The sequence below is a fragment of the Rhinolophus sinicus genome, chromosome 1 (assembly GCF_057876585.1).
Source record: "Rhinolophus sinicus isolate RSI-liver-muscle chromosome 1, RSI-T2T, whole genome shotgun sequence".
Lineage (NCBI taxonomy): Eukaryota > Metazoa > Chordata > Mammalia > Chiroptera > Rhinolophidae > Rhinolophus > Rhinolophus sinicus.
The window spans coordinates 158,620,027-158,635,422 of record NC_142501.1 but is presented as its reverse complement, the minus strand read 5'-3'; the positions used below and the strand labels follow the sequence as shown (position 1 = coordinate 158,635,422).

The following is a 15,396-nucleotide window of genomic DNA, read 5'->3' as shown; positions in this document are numbered from 1 at the left end:
TAGGTAACTTAGTTGACCATCCAGGAAAGAGTACCCATCACAACTGTACATGTATTTGTTTAAAATAATGTAGGAAATGGCAGCAAGGAGAGGCAAGGGAGGTGTGGTTTTTACATGCTTTATACATTCATGTCAGTATATTAAGGAAAGTCTCAAATCGAAATACTTCCTGGTTCTCTTGAAATACCACATTTGTAATATTCAAACCTACTCTTGTCTCCTTCTGGTTTATGGTGATAATGACTGTGAGCAGTGGATTTCCTTTTCTTTTTTTTTAAATAATATCTGTTTCTACTGTAACAGAGACGCAGTGCCACATGTTGAAGCTTTTACAATTACTAGGACTTGGAATAGTTCTACATGGAATAAGCAAGGCCAGTTTGAGATATTAGCATTGTGGGAGGACTAAGTGACTCTAGTTTATAATTTTCCCATTAAGAGTGCTTTCGAAGGAAAGGAATAAGTTTTGAAAATCAACATAAAAACAGTGAAAAACAGAGAGAAGGAACTCCTTTTAAAATGATCATCTAAGTGTTGGGAGAAAAATACCCTAGAGTCTTGCAATCGCAAAACTAATATTCAAACTCGCAATCTGTTTGATTAAAAAAGTTTAATGAGCTATAAAATAAATACACTTCCATTAAATATTAAATAAATTATTTACAACTTGAAAAAAATACTTTTCTCTCCATGCATCTTTATGTACAGAAATAAGACTTAGCACAAAAAGTGACAATTGAAAGTTTTAAACCATCAAAACAAAAAGGTTCTGTTTTCTTATAATCCACTGAAAGAGGAAACAACTCATCACTCATGGTTGTGACTTGGCAGTAACTCTGATCTGATGCCCTGTTTAAAAATAAAATAAAGTGTTAGAAGCTCAATTCCAACATAAGTTTAAGAGAATGTCAAAGAATAATCAGGAATCAGGAATCAGAATTTCTGTAATTTTTTTCTCTAGGATGTCTTATGAAAAACGCTACAAGTTTTTCAGAGACAAACTATCACTTTGACCTGAATCCCTCTTTCACACCATCTTTGGTTACATGCCTAGGGAGGTAGAAGGCTGCATATGCTCAACCCTGTTTCATCAAATTCTTCTTAATAAAAAAGCAACAACAGTCATGATAGATGGTTTCCCCAACCAAATCTATGCAGTGGACATAATTAAAAACAAAGATTAAGTGACTCGGTGTATTTATGTTATACAGTTAATTTGGGATAATTAGTACCGAGGGCATAATAATAGTAGCTACCAGTTAATGGGCAGCCACTATGTGCCAGCACAGCATATTCCTTTTCCTAAAATTATCTGAGACCTACTCTGAGAAATCTCTATTGCATTAAGTAACCAAAAATCTACCCTTATTCATGTTGATCAGCTTAGCATCAGTACATGAAGCCCATACATTAATACATTTTGATGCAATAAGCACTGAGTATGGCATTGCATGGAGAATTACCCATGTCATGAGTATTCGAGCTACTTCTATAATAGGCTTAGAACCTAATACCTGCACTTAACCAATGCTAAATGTAGCGGTTCTCCAAGCATCTAGAGTGTTGATTAAAAATGGAAATACTGATTTAGTCGATTTAGGATTTGGCTTAGGAATATGCATATTTAATAAGCATCTCAAGTAATTCTTAAACACAGTGAAGGTAGACTATCAATGACTTAAGGATCTGGCATCTTTTCTGAATGTCTGAGGAAATGGCGTTCCTTCTTATGACCAACTTTAAGTGCGTCCTTGAGCTCCTTGCCTCCCTCTTCCTCTAGAAGTTTGTTTGCTTCATTTGCTGTTCACTTTGTTGTCAATTAACAATCCCTCTTCATATCTTCTTACCTTCTCCCTACAACAGGCTTAACTCACCCACTTTACAAAAAAATTAAAGATAAAAACTACAATATATACTTTAACCAAGCTTCCTAAAATTTGTACCCCATTCCCCCTTCCTACTTCCTTTCTTTAAAAGAATATTCAGTCTGCTATCTCCACCTCACATTTGCAGTGCAAGCATTCTGACTTTGGCTCTCCCCCATGTGAGCTCAACCTATCATGTCAACCTTATCTCCCCCCAAACCCATTGAACTAGGCCACTTTTCACAAGTTTCTAAAATGACCTAGTGCATTTCACAGTATTAATCTTCCTCTCTTTTCATAATTGCTTGTCCCCAAATCTTCAGTCTTTTGAGGCTCACTTCCAGTGCCACCCTATATACACATCCTTTCCTGTTGTCTAAATGCCTCCCCGTGGATTCTTTCTGTTCTTCACTGGAAACTCCTCATATTCTGTTGGTTCCTTTCTCATGACATATATTTTACTTCTAGTATTCTGGCTCCTTTCACTCTTTCCTATCTACTAAACACCAACTTCTCTGACAATAAGATCTGTGTCTCCCTCATCTTTATGTCCCTTATAATATAGTCCTTTCTTAATGTTAACCTCCATTTCATGCTCAAAGAATACACTTTCATGTAGCCATTGTTCACACTGCGTCCATAATGAAGGACACTTACTTTCCTCATTTTGCTTGAGATAATAGATACTATATTTTTCAAAGTTATAGGATATGATCTAAAGATATATTTTAAAACACAAACCTGTAATATCTTCATTTATGCTATAGTATGTGCGTTTCCATTTTCTTGTCGAAGTTTCTTTCGTTCTTCAGCTTCTCCTTTATATTCCTTGACGTATCTTTTTCGAAGCCTTCAGAGAACAAAATATTCTACTGTCATCAAAGTTCTATTCATCCATATATTAACTGGGGTTTCAGGAATATAGGGAATTCCTTTTTGTGAGTCCTTATAGACCATTTACACAACATACTCTAAACCAAACCAAAACCCAAACCTAGCTATAAAATATTACCAATGTTTGTTTTAAGGGGATGTTTATATAAACATATTTCCAGAGCACTAAGATTTAAATAAATGTTCCTTGAGATGCAAACCTTCAGAAAGCATCAATATGTGTTCTCATTTTTCAAAATTTAGCACAGTTGCTATGCACAAATAGGAAGAAGATAGTACAGTTTTACCACAGAAGGACTTTATGTTTGAACAAACTAATTTAAATGATTAGAATTTTTCAAATCAGGCTTACAAAACAAGTTGGTTTTATTTATTTTTAAATATAACAAAAATACCCTTCTACTTTTATTTATTGCTACTTTCTATTAAAAAAACCTCAATGGTTTAAAAATGTCTCGGTGTTACAGAAACAATTCTGTTTTGTAGGTCTTTCATCCATCTACTAAATGTTATTATTAAAATCATAAGAACTTTTTTTATGAAGTTTGGGAAAAATTTACTTCAATTATGGAAAAACAGCAATTTTGGCTTAGGTTAGTGTTTGTTATATGTTTCAAATACAAGGCGAATATGGGACAAAACAGGAAAAGTCACTGAGTAGTTTTAAGAGTGCCAACATGATAGTTTTTCCATGCTTTTCTAAAGGATTATTAAATATTTCAACTTGAATAATTACTGGTTTAAATAATTACTTCAAAGAAACTTTAACTGGCAATTTTTTCCCGTCTATCCTTCCACGTCAAATAATAATGGTTTATCAGAGGGTATCTTTCCTAAACACATTTGCATTAATCTAGTAGCTTGGGGTACTAACAGATCAAAATAATTTCTAGAGTGTGCAAAACTAATTTAAACCACAGATCAAACTTTATATGCATCATAAAAGTTTTTTACATGCCATTTTATCATTATCTGATCTGCATTTAAAATAATAGTAAACAGTAGCAGAAGATAACCCCTTGTTTCCTGCATGGCAAGAGTGGAGATCACGTACACAATCCAGTTAAAGTAATTTACCTAAAATTAGAATAATGAGTCTATTGCTTTTCCCAAGCTCATGAGTCATTACAGAGCCATTCACACCCTCCCCCAACTTCCTTAATTCACTGACTTCTGTTTGACACACAATGCCATTTTGACAAACCCACCAGTGTCTACAAGCTGAAACAGTCTAGTTCTAACATTCATTGGTCATGAAGTGAAGTATGTGGCCTGTTATTGTGAGCACAGGGAAGATATTGGAGAGTGGAACAGTAATAGAATTGTCCCTGCTTCCTACGCCATACCATATGGAGGAAATTTTTTTTTTTTTATAATTGAGTTCCCATATTGCATTTGATGATAACAAAATAGGTAAATGCTCTAAGTAAATCAGTATCATGCTATGAAATTTCCTAAATAAGAACTTTGCATTCTAACAGAAGAAGACATATCTTTTGTTGGCTCTTGTTTTGAAGCTCTGTGATTTTTAGTACCAAAGCAGTATCTCTGACAACCTGCTATGAATGAGGCCTTAATTAGCTTCTGGGAGGCTTGCTTAAGCTTGATAGTCATAGAAGATACCACCACTTTGAGAAGTAGAAGTAGTCAGAGGTAGAGTAGAAATATGACATAAAGCAAAACCATTTCTTAAGTTCAAAAAATTTCTCGATTTTCTGAAAAAGGGCTTTACACATTAAATTTCAGTGGTGGCCAAAGTAATATAAATTTGGATCATATTCTGTGATATTTGTCAATGAAGTATAACGATATGACCAAAAATCATGTGCCACCAATAGAATAATTCACCTAAGATATGATAGTACATTGTGATAGAAATACTGAAAACAAATTAACCAAAATAATTAAACAAATTATTTTATGAGGAATTTTTAAGTTATGCCATACTTACAGGATTGTAATGACAATAGCAATCGCTGTGAAACCCACGACTGTGACAAAGGCAGCTATGACTGCTAATGCAATTTTTGATAAATCACTGTCAACCATGCTGTGAGTCTTCATGGACTTTTCCCCACACCGTTCACCAAAGTAATCCTGAGGACATCTGTAAACAACACACATTCCAAAATCAAAATAACTGAAAACATTCTGTATGTTTTAGGCTCACTTTCCAGATCATAACCATTTAATTCTAACATTAAAAAAAAAAATGTCATGCCATAGTTTTGCATTTCAAAAACATGAGACATAGAATGCATTTGAGCCAAAGATCTATTTGCATAAGAATAAATTGAGATTAGTTTGGGTGTGATACTCCAGGAAGACACACCTTTTCATTCTTGAGCTCCTTTTATGACCAACTGATGAGTTCAGTGACTTGTTATGCAGCTAATATAATAATACATTCCACTATCATTTCATGTACTAGCAGCTTTTGGGGGTAAAGAGGATAGAACAACATTATGTGAAAAGTTTCTTTAGGTCCTTTTTTAACTAGAGGTTTTATAAAATATGTATTGTAAAATGATGGTTTATACCAGGTGCCAGCAAACTACAGCCCTTGGGTCAAATCTGGCCATTTGCCAGGCTCTTTTTTTTTTTTTTTTTTCTTACAGTGGGCAAGCCTAGAATGGTTTTTACATTTTTAAATGTTTACATTTTAATTGGTCATATTAGTACATACATAATCTTGACCCAGAAAGCCTAAAATATTTACTTTCTGTCCTTTAAGAAAAAAGGTTTGCAGAACTTTGTTTTTCACATTAGAAAAATAAATGGTTTTCTACAGCTAGGAATTTCAGACATGGTGTTAGAAATACAGAATTCTATATAATTTAGGAAAACTTACTTGCATGTTACTGTTTCCAGGTGCTCTATATATTTGCATTCTCCATTAATGCAGAAATTTTTAAATTCCGCGTCACACGGATTTTTCTTCTTTTTGTTTCTCCTATTTTTTCCATTTCTGCCTCTTTGTTTCTTTTTTTTGGGTTTATCAGAAGTTTGTTCAGTTTCTGTTTTGTTCTTCTTGGGTTTAACTACCTGTTCAACTAAAATTAAAAAATATATGTATTTATTGACAACAATCTCTCTTGATCTTGAATATCATTTTGGAGAAGAGGGAATTAATTCCCAGCAGTGAGAGCTCATATGACCATATTTGTTTCATTGTTTAACACAAGTCATATACAATAATTGGGCAAAGAGAGTATCTGTATTGTGTGGCACTTAAAAATCTGAATCCTTTGTTGTTTTATTAGCTTAGAAACATATTCTGAATTTATTTCTATCAGTATTATTATTGTTGTTGTTATTATTGATTATTTGAGTTACCTGTCTAAGAAAAATCCATGAAATATTTTATACATTTGTTGAATTAATTTATACCAAGTTCTTGGTAATGAGCATTTATTCAATTTAACCCAAATCACAGTTGAATGTGTTGTTATCCAGATGATACAAATAAGGACACTGAAGTTGAGTGAAGACAAGTAACTTGCCCTAGGATACACAACTAGAAAATGGCAGTGTTGGGGTGTTAAACCCTGTTATTTCTTCACCACACAGCGTTTTCTCATGGAAAAGTTCAATGCCATTGATTAAAGTGGGACGTGGGTATATTTGTGGATTTTATTTACTCATATTGGTCTAGTGCTGACTATGATAATTGGGAATTAGTGTGTATTACCTGGGGGTGGAAAAAAACAGATATCTACATTAGAGTTAATCAACTTTCTCCAACTCCCATATTATAGCAGGTTATAATTAATCGATACCTTTCAGGGAATACATTTGTGTGATCAATCTATTTGAAAAAATAGGAGACAGATATAGTTGTACTTGATTTTAGAGATTCATCTTAACTCTTCAGATCCACAGAAACATTTGTTCAGTGTTACAGTTATGCAGAATAGAGTTTACCCACATGTTAAATATAGGAAGGAGGAGTTGCCATGCTAGAGCTGTGCATTTTGTTATACTAATCCCTGAATAGGTTTATCTGAACAAGTATTTAGCAAACAGCTCAGTGAAAAGAAGCAACTATGATAATGTCATTTATTCCATTAGTCATAATGGTCCTGCAGCACCCATTAAATAGAAAACATTAGAAACATAGGGAAGGATGTTCAAGATACAACCCTGTGATTAAGGAAACTGCAAATAAATATTATGAATATTTTAGCTGGTTATTATGACAACATTAACAATAGTCAAATTAGGGGCAATGTTTAATAGGGAGATAATGCAATTTTTATATTGAAACTTTCCTCTGGTGATAAAAAACAGCCATGAGTTAGAAAAAGTCTACTTATAGAAACATCTTAAATGGCTAGTACTGCACTTTATCAGACATGTTACAAATTTTAGACAGAGGCAAATAGTCACTATGCTGAAGTGCTGCAATAGACAGTAACTCCATGGGTTCTACAGCCTTTCAAGGGAGTTCAACCAACATTTTCACTCTTATCTCACAATGCATTGCAATTTAAAGCACTAGCCATTTTCACCACTAACAATTTATTTGGCCTTTTAACAGCTTGAAACACTTTTAAGAGAACAATTTAAAGAATCTGGATGGTCTAATATCATTCCTCCAAAAGTAAACATTATAATGGACCCTTTCCCCACTGTACGTAAAAGTGCAAGTTCCAAAGCAAGGGAGTAAAGTGGAGCATTCACTAGAAATTTTCCAACCAGTGACTATCTCTATGGTATCATCAGTTCTGCCTTTAACAGTTCTGGGAGCCAGACAGAGGTGGAGGAGTCAGGGAAACTAAGGTCAGGAGAGAAGGTGTCTTATATCCTGCTTCCATGGTGGATGCTCCTAGGATATTTAGATCTGATTTAGTGATGACCTCAACTGTCCTCAAACTCCAAAGTAATATGAAGGTACTGAGCAATACTTACCTCTTACTTTGGTACCCTCATTTTAAGCAGATTCTCCCTTTTAAAGATCAGATAACATCAAAAGAAAAGAAAACTATGGGTCACTATTATTGAAATGACAATTGGGATTTGGGGTTAAATTGAAAATTTAGCAAAATCCATGCATATCTGTCCTTTAATATTTCCAGAAAGCATTATTATTATTATTATTATTATTATTATTATTATTATTGTTATTATTACCAGTTTCTCAACACTTACTACTTAACGCTAAAGTCCAGTTGTTCTTGTCCCATTCCTTCCTTTTGTTCCCTTACTTGTGTTAGAGTGCAGTTATTTAGGGAAGAGTGGTAGTGGGGACTGGATACAGAAGTTGAGATACAGAGAAGATAGGACTGGTTGGTATCTATATCTGTCTCTCAGAATGGGGGTCATGTGGCACAGTGGGAAAGGGCATAGTATCTGGAATCAGACAGATAGGAGTTCTCCTTCTGGCTTATCTGCTTGCTAGCTGTGGAACCTTGGGCAGAACACTTAATCTTCTCAAGCCTCAGTTATCACATCTGTAAAATGATAATTCCTACTTGATAAAGTTGTTGTGAACATTAGACCTAGTAGACATAAACCATGCAGGCACATAGGATGTGCCCACATGAAGCTCTTTCGCTCTCAGTTTCTAGGTCACCTAGCAGAGTGTACAACAGATATACACACCAGAAAGCCACTAGAACGTGCCGGGAGTGGCTTTTCTTTTGAAGCAGCTTTGGTCATATAAACACATCAGATAAGCTACATTTTCACCTATTCTCTACTCACCTCTGACTGAATCATCTACGATATAGACTGATATTTGTGGTTCATTATCATACTCTTCTGCATAGTCATAGTCGATCCCTGAGGAAAGTTCTCTACCAGACGGAATCTCACTCACAGGGGAAATTTCACTTCCTGATGATATTTCACTTCTTGAGATAACCTCAAATCCATCGGCACTGTGGTCCCCAGAAAATGGTTCCCCTTTCGCAGAGTAGGTGTCATTGACGTCCAATCCAGAAGCATAACTGGCTATGGGAGAAAGAACAAAGGAAGAAAAGGTATAGTAGAGTGCTTTTCTCACCAGTCAGCTGCCCTTCAGGAGAAATGTTTATCTTCTGATATCAAAGTAGTTATTGCACATGTGCTATTGTTTGTGATTGAGTCACTTATGAAAGCAACTTTACGTTTTGCCAACAAGTAAACTCAGCTGTTCCAATTACAGAGCTTCTTTCATCAAGGTTTTCTTTTCCGTAGACAGTCTACATTAATTTCCATATCAAAAAAATACTGCCAAATAGGCAAATTAACCTAATATACATAATTACTTAACAGGTATTGTCTAAATATTCCCATCACTTCACATACCAAATGCATCTGTGTTTGCTAGAATGCCACCTGTCCCATTATATCGAGAACCATAGGCAGGTTCTAGATGTAATGGATAAATACCAGATTTTCTTAACACGTGCTCACATTTTTAAAAGACTATGTATACAAAATGTAAAAATTAATATAGGTGCTAATTGATAATAATGATTATTATTGTCATTGTTTCATTATTCTTCTTACACAGAGGGGGAAAAAACACCCTGGGAAATAGTTAAGATTTGGGACCCAGAATTTCAAGCCCCTGCTTTATTATCATTTAGGTCTCAATAAAACAGAGTCAGACTAGTGCTTTTAACTTTTCCCTGGGAGGACAACAGGCCTTCTAGGAAGATAAAAACAAAATCAGTAGGCAGAGGAGATGGAGAATTTAGGCAGGAGGCAGCACTCCTGGGAAAAGGACTTGACGACTGAAAGCTGCAGAAATCACTTCACCTCTCTGGACCTCGGTTCCTGTATGCAAAGCGAAGGTTTGGATCACAGGATCTTTAAAGTCTCCTTCAGTTGGACTAAAGTAAAAGTACAGGGGTTCTCCGGGACCCTCTTCCTGGCCCGGAACGTCTGGGACACGTGCTTGCTTTTCTCTTTCTCCCAAGCAATAACCCCTAGGATGGGAGCTACCGTGAACACCTCCCGTGGGACAGAGTTGGGAACGCCGAAGGGCGACTATTTTTTTTTTTTTTTTTTTTTCAGAAGCAGCAAAATTCAAGAGGCGACCGCTTTTTCGGTGGGAGAAGCGCCCAGCAGCTCAGTGCGGGGATGTCCTCACCTGAGCCGAGGATCACGAGCGACAGCACCACCGGCGCAGGCGGCAGCAGCAGGGCTCTCATTGGTCCCTCGGCGCGGCGGCGTCGCGGTCTCTGGGGCAACCGAGACTGGAGCTGTGGGCTGAGAAGGCGGTGGTGGAAGAGCAGGGGCGCGGGGGGCCGTGAGCGGCTGTGCTCCGAGGCGCGCCGGGATCGGGCGCTCAGCGCAGCGGCGGGAGCTCGCCTCGGGATCGCTGGGCTCCGACTCGGGCGCAGGCACAAGGCGTGCGAACATTCCGGGGGTGCGGTGCTCACCTGCCGCTTTATAGGGCGGGCGGGGACCGAGGGATTGCCCGTGACGTCACGGCCGCCGCTGTGGGTGGAGGCGGCCGCCGCCCCAGAAGAAGTTACTACCCCAAAACCACACACGGATGGCAGGCACCCCGCCTCCTTCTAGCGCAGAGAGCCACTGGCAGGAAATGGAAATTAAACCCCAAGCTGCAAGCCTAAAATATGCCAGATCCTAATCGAGGGTGGTAGTGGTGTTTAGGACTTAAGAATCTGACAAAGTCCCAATTTTTCAAAGTCCGTAAAAAACCTCCGTATATACTTTGGTTGATTTTAATATCATAACAAAGATTAACTAGAGAAGTTCCCCATTAAGATGTAAACGTACTTTAAAACCAAGAGTAACTTAATGATAGCCCAATGTCTTTAACAAGGATAAATGAAATTCATTAAATGACCAGAGAGCGCGCACCTCCGCGTGTGGAGCGGCTTTATTTATGATGGGCCTATGTCTCCACCAAGGGCTCTTTCCCACCTGCTACTGTGAAGTGGCCAGAATTTCAAACCACCTCCCTTCCCATTTTTTTTTCTTTTGGTGGCCCAGGGCCCTCATCAAAATTAATACTTATTTATTATCGCCAAACTATACACTTAAAATATCACGCCCTCTCACTCAGTAACCTTGCTGGGTATCATCTTAACCTATTTTACAAGAAGGACACATGGCAACTTTTACAAAGCAAGGAGAAATTTACACAGCTGGTCATGGCAGAAGCCAGATGGATTTAATTCAAGTTAATCTGACTCTAAAATCTCTTTCTACTCTTATAAAGAAGTTAGACTAAACTGATCTTTGAAAAGAGAGTTTCTGAGAACACTTAGCATAAAGGAATAATTTCTGCTGGTAGCATATTGGCATTTGGATGAAGGGTGGTGCCCAAGATTGTTCCTTTCAAAACTGGAGATAAAGGGCCAGCCTTAAAGGCCCATTTTGAGCCTAGTCGGGCATTTAATCATGACAAGTAGATAAAATGAAGAGGAGGGAGCTGCTGAATTTAACTAACATTGATGTAGAAACAACACCAGAATTGGATTGTTCTTGACTTGAAGAAGAGAAAAGAGGCAAAAGCATTGTTCTAAGTGTTGCCTTGTCCTGAAGATATGTATCTCTTCCTTGGTTATTCCAGTAAAGCAGCTTTTCTAGCAACGTGGGTCCCAGTGCGTATGTCCTAATTCTGGGAAACTTTTTTAAAGCTACTTACTTTTTAACGGCATGTCATAGTGAGTAGGCTAAATAATATCAGACATTGAATTTAGTAGGATGAAATACGCAGTCATGACTCATGCCATCTCTCCTGTTCAACATTTGTTAAGAGCATATTTTGTGTAATCCACTTTTTTTCTTTTTCTTTTTTTAATGTGGGATGGGGGCAGTAAAGAGGGAGATTAAATGATGACCACCTCCCTGCTGTGCAGGAGTTCAATGTAATGTGGGTAAGCTACATAGAAAAGTAATTCTGTTGTATCAGATGATAAGGATTCAGAATGCCATGGAAAACAAGGATGCAGTTCTATTTTGCCTGTTCATATCATGGAAAGCTTTGTGGAAAGATGAGAGGACACTCACTGATTTTTCCCAGCAGAAAATGTAAATGGCAAGAATACCTGATGACAAGGTGTGACCAAGAATGAAGAAAGTAAGACTGGAAAGATGACACTGCCCGTTCGAGGGTGAAGTAGAGGCCTGCATCGTCATCTTTTTTGGTGGATGAGGCGATTGTGATTCAGAGATTCAGAACCTTGTCAGAAGATTTCAGAAGATGGTGGAAATTTTGTTTAGAGTTCAGGCTATCAGCCTATACTTTTGTACCTTTCTACTCTCATAGATTTCCATTTTGTTCTAGTCGTGTGTTACCTTTTTTTTCCCTCTTTCTTCATATTGAGATTATTGCAATTTGTACATGTCTGTCATCGAAAATATTTTATTTTCTTTAAAATGAAAGAGGGCTCTTTTACATTGGAAATTGTTTTGTCTTTTTCCAATTGGAAATTTAGAGGGTAATAATTTATATTGGTATGAAATATAGCATCTTAGTGGCACAATGGTTAGTGCTTAGTATGAGCTTTAGATTCAAACCAATTGGATTTTCATATACAAATTCCACCACATACTAAGTTACTTAATATTTGAAAGACTAAGATTCCTCATCTGAAAATAGAAATAAAGATACCTGCTTGCTGCTAAGCAGATCAAATGAGATAAGATACATAAACACGTAGCACAGATCCTTGCATATAGTGAATGCCTCAAGAAATGGCACTATTATCACTAACCATGACATTATGATAGTTACATTATATCAATCACGTTAAAGAATTAAGTAACATAAATGGAGCTACTCACAGAGCAAGTAAAAGAATCTCCTTCGATATTTTCAAGCTATGAACTCTGTCCTTGCTTCACATTGAGACTAACCATTTTGAGTATTTTATGGTGCATCATAGGGTAACATGGGGCATCATCATAATTGAATCACAATGGCATTACCTTTTTATGACTCATGGCATTCTGTAATATATGCATGAGAAGAAAACCAACCTCATGTAAGTGTGAGATTCTTTACATTCTGCATGTTAAGCTGAGATAAAGAGGAACAATTTCAAGAAATTCAAGTAGAGAAGGAACTCTTCTTTATCCTAATAAATTGGTGGTTCCCTCACCTTGTATGAAGTTAAGGGAAGCCCTAAGGGCAAATGCTCTAGCCAACCACTCGTTTTGGTGCCTAATATCTGGATCCTGATAATATCCGATATGTATTATGCAAACAAATTCACTTTGACTCTGATAAAAGGTGTCCCTTAGAACCAAAAGTATAATTATATTTTGTTCATGTAATTGATCTTGAGTTTTTATGGGTAGTACCAGGGTCTGAGTATTACATCATGGTCATTTTTATGAGTCAATACATGAAACCCCAAACTAAAATTAAGGAATTTTCAAATGGATAAGTAACATTTCCTATATTATTAATAAACACTTTAGCTCCATTTAAATATCTATAATTTTCTACTTTTCACCTTGGAATTTATTCATGAAGAATATATGATTTCTAGTTCCTTCAAAAAGAATTCTCTTTACATGAACTTGATTGTTGGGTACCTTGAGAAAGGTAAAATAAAATTACTTGCCCTTTACAGCCGTGACATGATGGAGCAAAGACTAGCAGATGGAGCTGAAGGCAGTGGATAATTTGATATAATGGAAACTAAGTAAATGTAATATACCATTAACAACATTTGCACCAAAAAAAAAATGAATCCACTTGATAGTTCATCTACTCACAAAGTATATTTGGAGAACTAGATACTCTTCTAGGCAGTGGGGAGAGAACTTTCAAAAAGTCATAATATCCTTGTTTTCAAGGACCTTATGTTCTATTAAGGGGAAACACATAATAAGCAAGAAACAATACATAAAGGAATTTTCGGTAGTAAGAAGTGCTAGAAAAGAAAATGTGTGATATAGAGAACTTGGAATGGTAGAGAAAGATGATAAAAAGAAATACAAGATAGCACCTACACTTAAGTAATTCACAAAATAAACAGATAGCAGAATAAAATGGGGAAAATTATCCTACTAAATAATAATAACAGTATGGAAGAACAGAGATAGGCATGGACAGGAAGAATGAGGGATGGTGAACAGACAGCGGCCTTGAATTGGGCCTCAAAAATGTGGAGGATTTGAGGGGTTGTACAAGAATTCAGTTTGCTAATCTTTTCTCAAACACCATAAGAGCTGTCTTCAGCTGAGCAAAGGTCAGCTCATCAGAATTACCTGAGAACTTTTTCAAAATGTACTCTATTCTCCTTGCTTGATTCAGTAGGCTTGGTGTGGGACCTGGGTCTGTGTATTTTTTTTTTAAGAACTTTCAAGGAAATTCTGATGTGCACCTCTGATTAAGAACTACTCCACTAGGAGATACCTAGGTGAAAAAAGTCAAAGTAGTTTCGGAGAGGTTGCTTACCACTGGGCCTGCACATTCATGTAGGTGGAAGTTTTGTTAGAAATGTGAAAAATGGAGACATAAATTTCAACAGGAAACATGTGAGTTAATTCGAGGAAGACATTTATTTTACCTCTAAGAAACTCATGTTACAAACTGATTCAAATACTAGTCCTTTAAGTAGGGAGCTACTTTAGTGTAATAAAAATATGTCTGAATATATGAAAAAGAGAAAATCCACTTTGCACTTAGTTCTTCAGGAATCAGTTTGTCACCTAAATAGAATCAGATCTACATTAAATTATTATGGATCTTCCCTAACTCCAGTCTGAATGTTAGACCAGAGCACAGTGTCTGTAACCATCAGACAGTGACTTCAGAAGCATGTCAAATTTTAGTATGCTATTAATTCTTCATTAAAATTAGGATTTCAGAATAAGATTTGGCATGTTATTATTTCAGAAAAATAATATATTAAAGTCAGATGGTTGAAGTGGTCAGAGTTCTATGAAAGATTTTTACGGATGACCAATTATAGTCATTAAAAATTTATATCCTTGATCTTTTATTATTTCCAAAAAACTTAATCTTTCCATTTCTGCTTTTCCTATATTCTTGTATTTTATTTTATAATTATTACTTCAGTTATCTCACATTCAATATTGTGTGGTAATAACTTTTCATAGTTGCTGAACTCTTCTATTTGCCTTTTTCTTACTTAAAAATATACAACACAGGCATATCTCCGAGAATTAAATGAATCTATTATTAACTAACCATAATTTAATGTGTTTCTGTTATGAGTTTAGGTAGTCTCTTTAAATTCATAAATTTTTAGCTAAGCTAAGCTAAATTATATATAATTTGTTGTATTTACCCATGAACACAACTGGCTTTTGTTTCCGAGTTCAATGAGAACAGCAGTTTTTAAATATCATAGGTGAATAAATTACTAATTTTTTGAATAGACCACTCCTGTACAGTAGGTCATAGGCAGAGATAGGTTGAACCACAAAGAAACTGGCCTTTGTATTTCGTATTCCCCAAATCTTTCTGAATGTGTACACTGAAATTACATGGCCAGAGTAAAAAAAAAAAAAAAGTATTTGGAAGTTATATGGAAAAATACAGACACATGTAGAACTCATAGAAAAAAAGGAACTGAAAATGCAGAGGATGCCAAAAACATTATACACATTTTAAGGAAAAAAAACTATTAAAATTATAATACTCGGTATAAACTGATAATAAAACATGAATGCAAGTCACATTTGACTTCTGCGA

General features: G+C 36.1%; 1 protein-coding gene across 1 annotated transcript; it reads right to left on the bottom strand.

Annotated features, from left to right (window-relative positions):
• Positions 1–640: 640 nt before the first annotated feature.
• AREG (amphiregulin) lies at positions 641–10,221 on the bottom strand. The gene is made up of 6 exons (XM_019720013.3): positions 9,841–10,221; positions 8,466–8,714; positions 5,611–5,812; positions 4,711–4,866; positions 2,607–2,715; positions 641–849 (listed from the first exon to the last, which is right to left on the bottom strand). Exons 1-5 carry the CDS (start codon positions 9,899–9,901, stop codon positions 2,622–2,624), a joined length of 762 nt encoding a protein of 253 aa, XP_019575572.3. The 5' UTR covers positions 9,902–10,221; the 3' UTR covers positions 641–849; positions 2,607–2,621.
• Positions 10,222–15,396: the final 5,175 nt, after the last annotated feature.

Coding starts and splice junctions, on each gene's coding strand:
- AREG (XM_019720013.3), bottom strand. CDS start 9,901: ATGAGAGCCCTGCTGCTGCCGCCTGCGCCGGTGGTGCTGTCGCTCGTG. Junction 8,715..9,840: donor GCTCGTGATCCTCGGCTCAG/GTGAGGACATCC, acceptor TTTCTCCCATAG/CCAGTTATGCTTCTGGATTG. Junction 5,813..8,465: donor CGTAGATGATTCAGTCAGAG/GTGAGTAGAGAA, acceptor TTTTAATTTTAG/TTGAACAGGTAGTTAAACCC.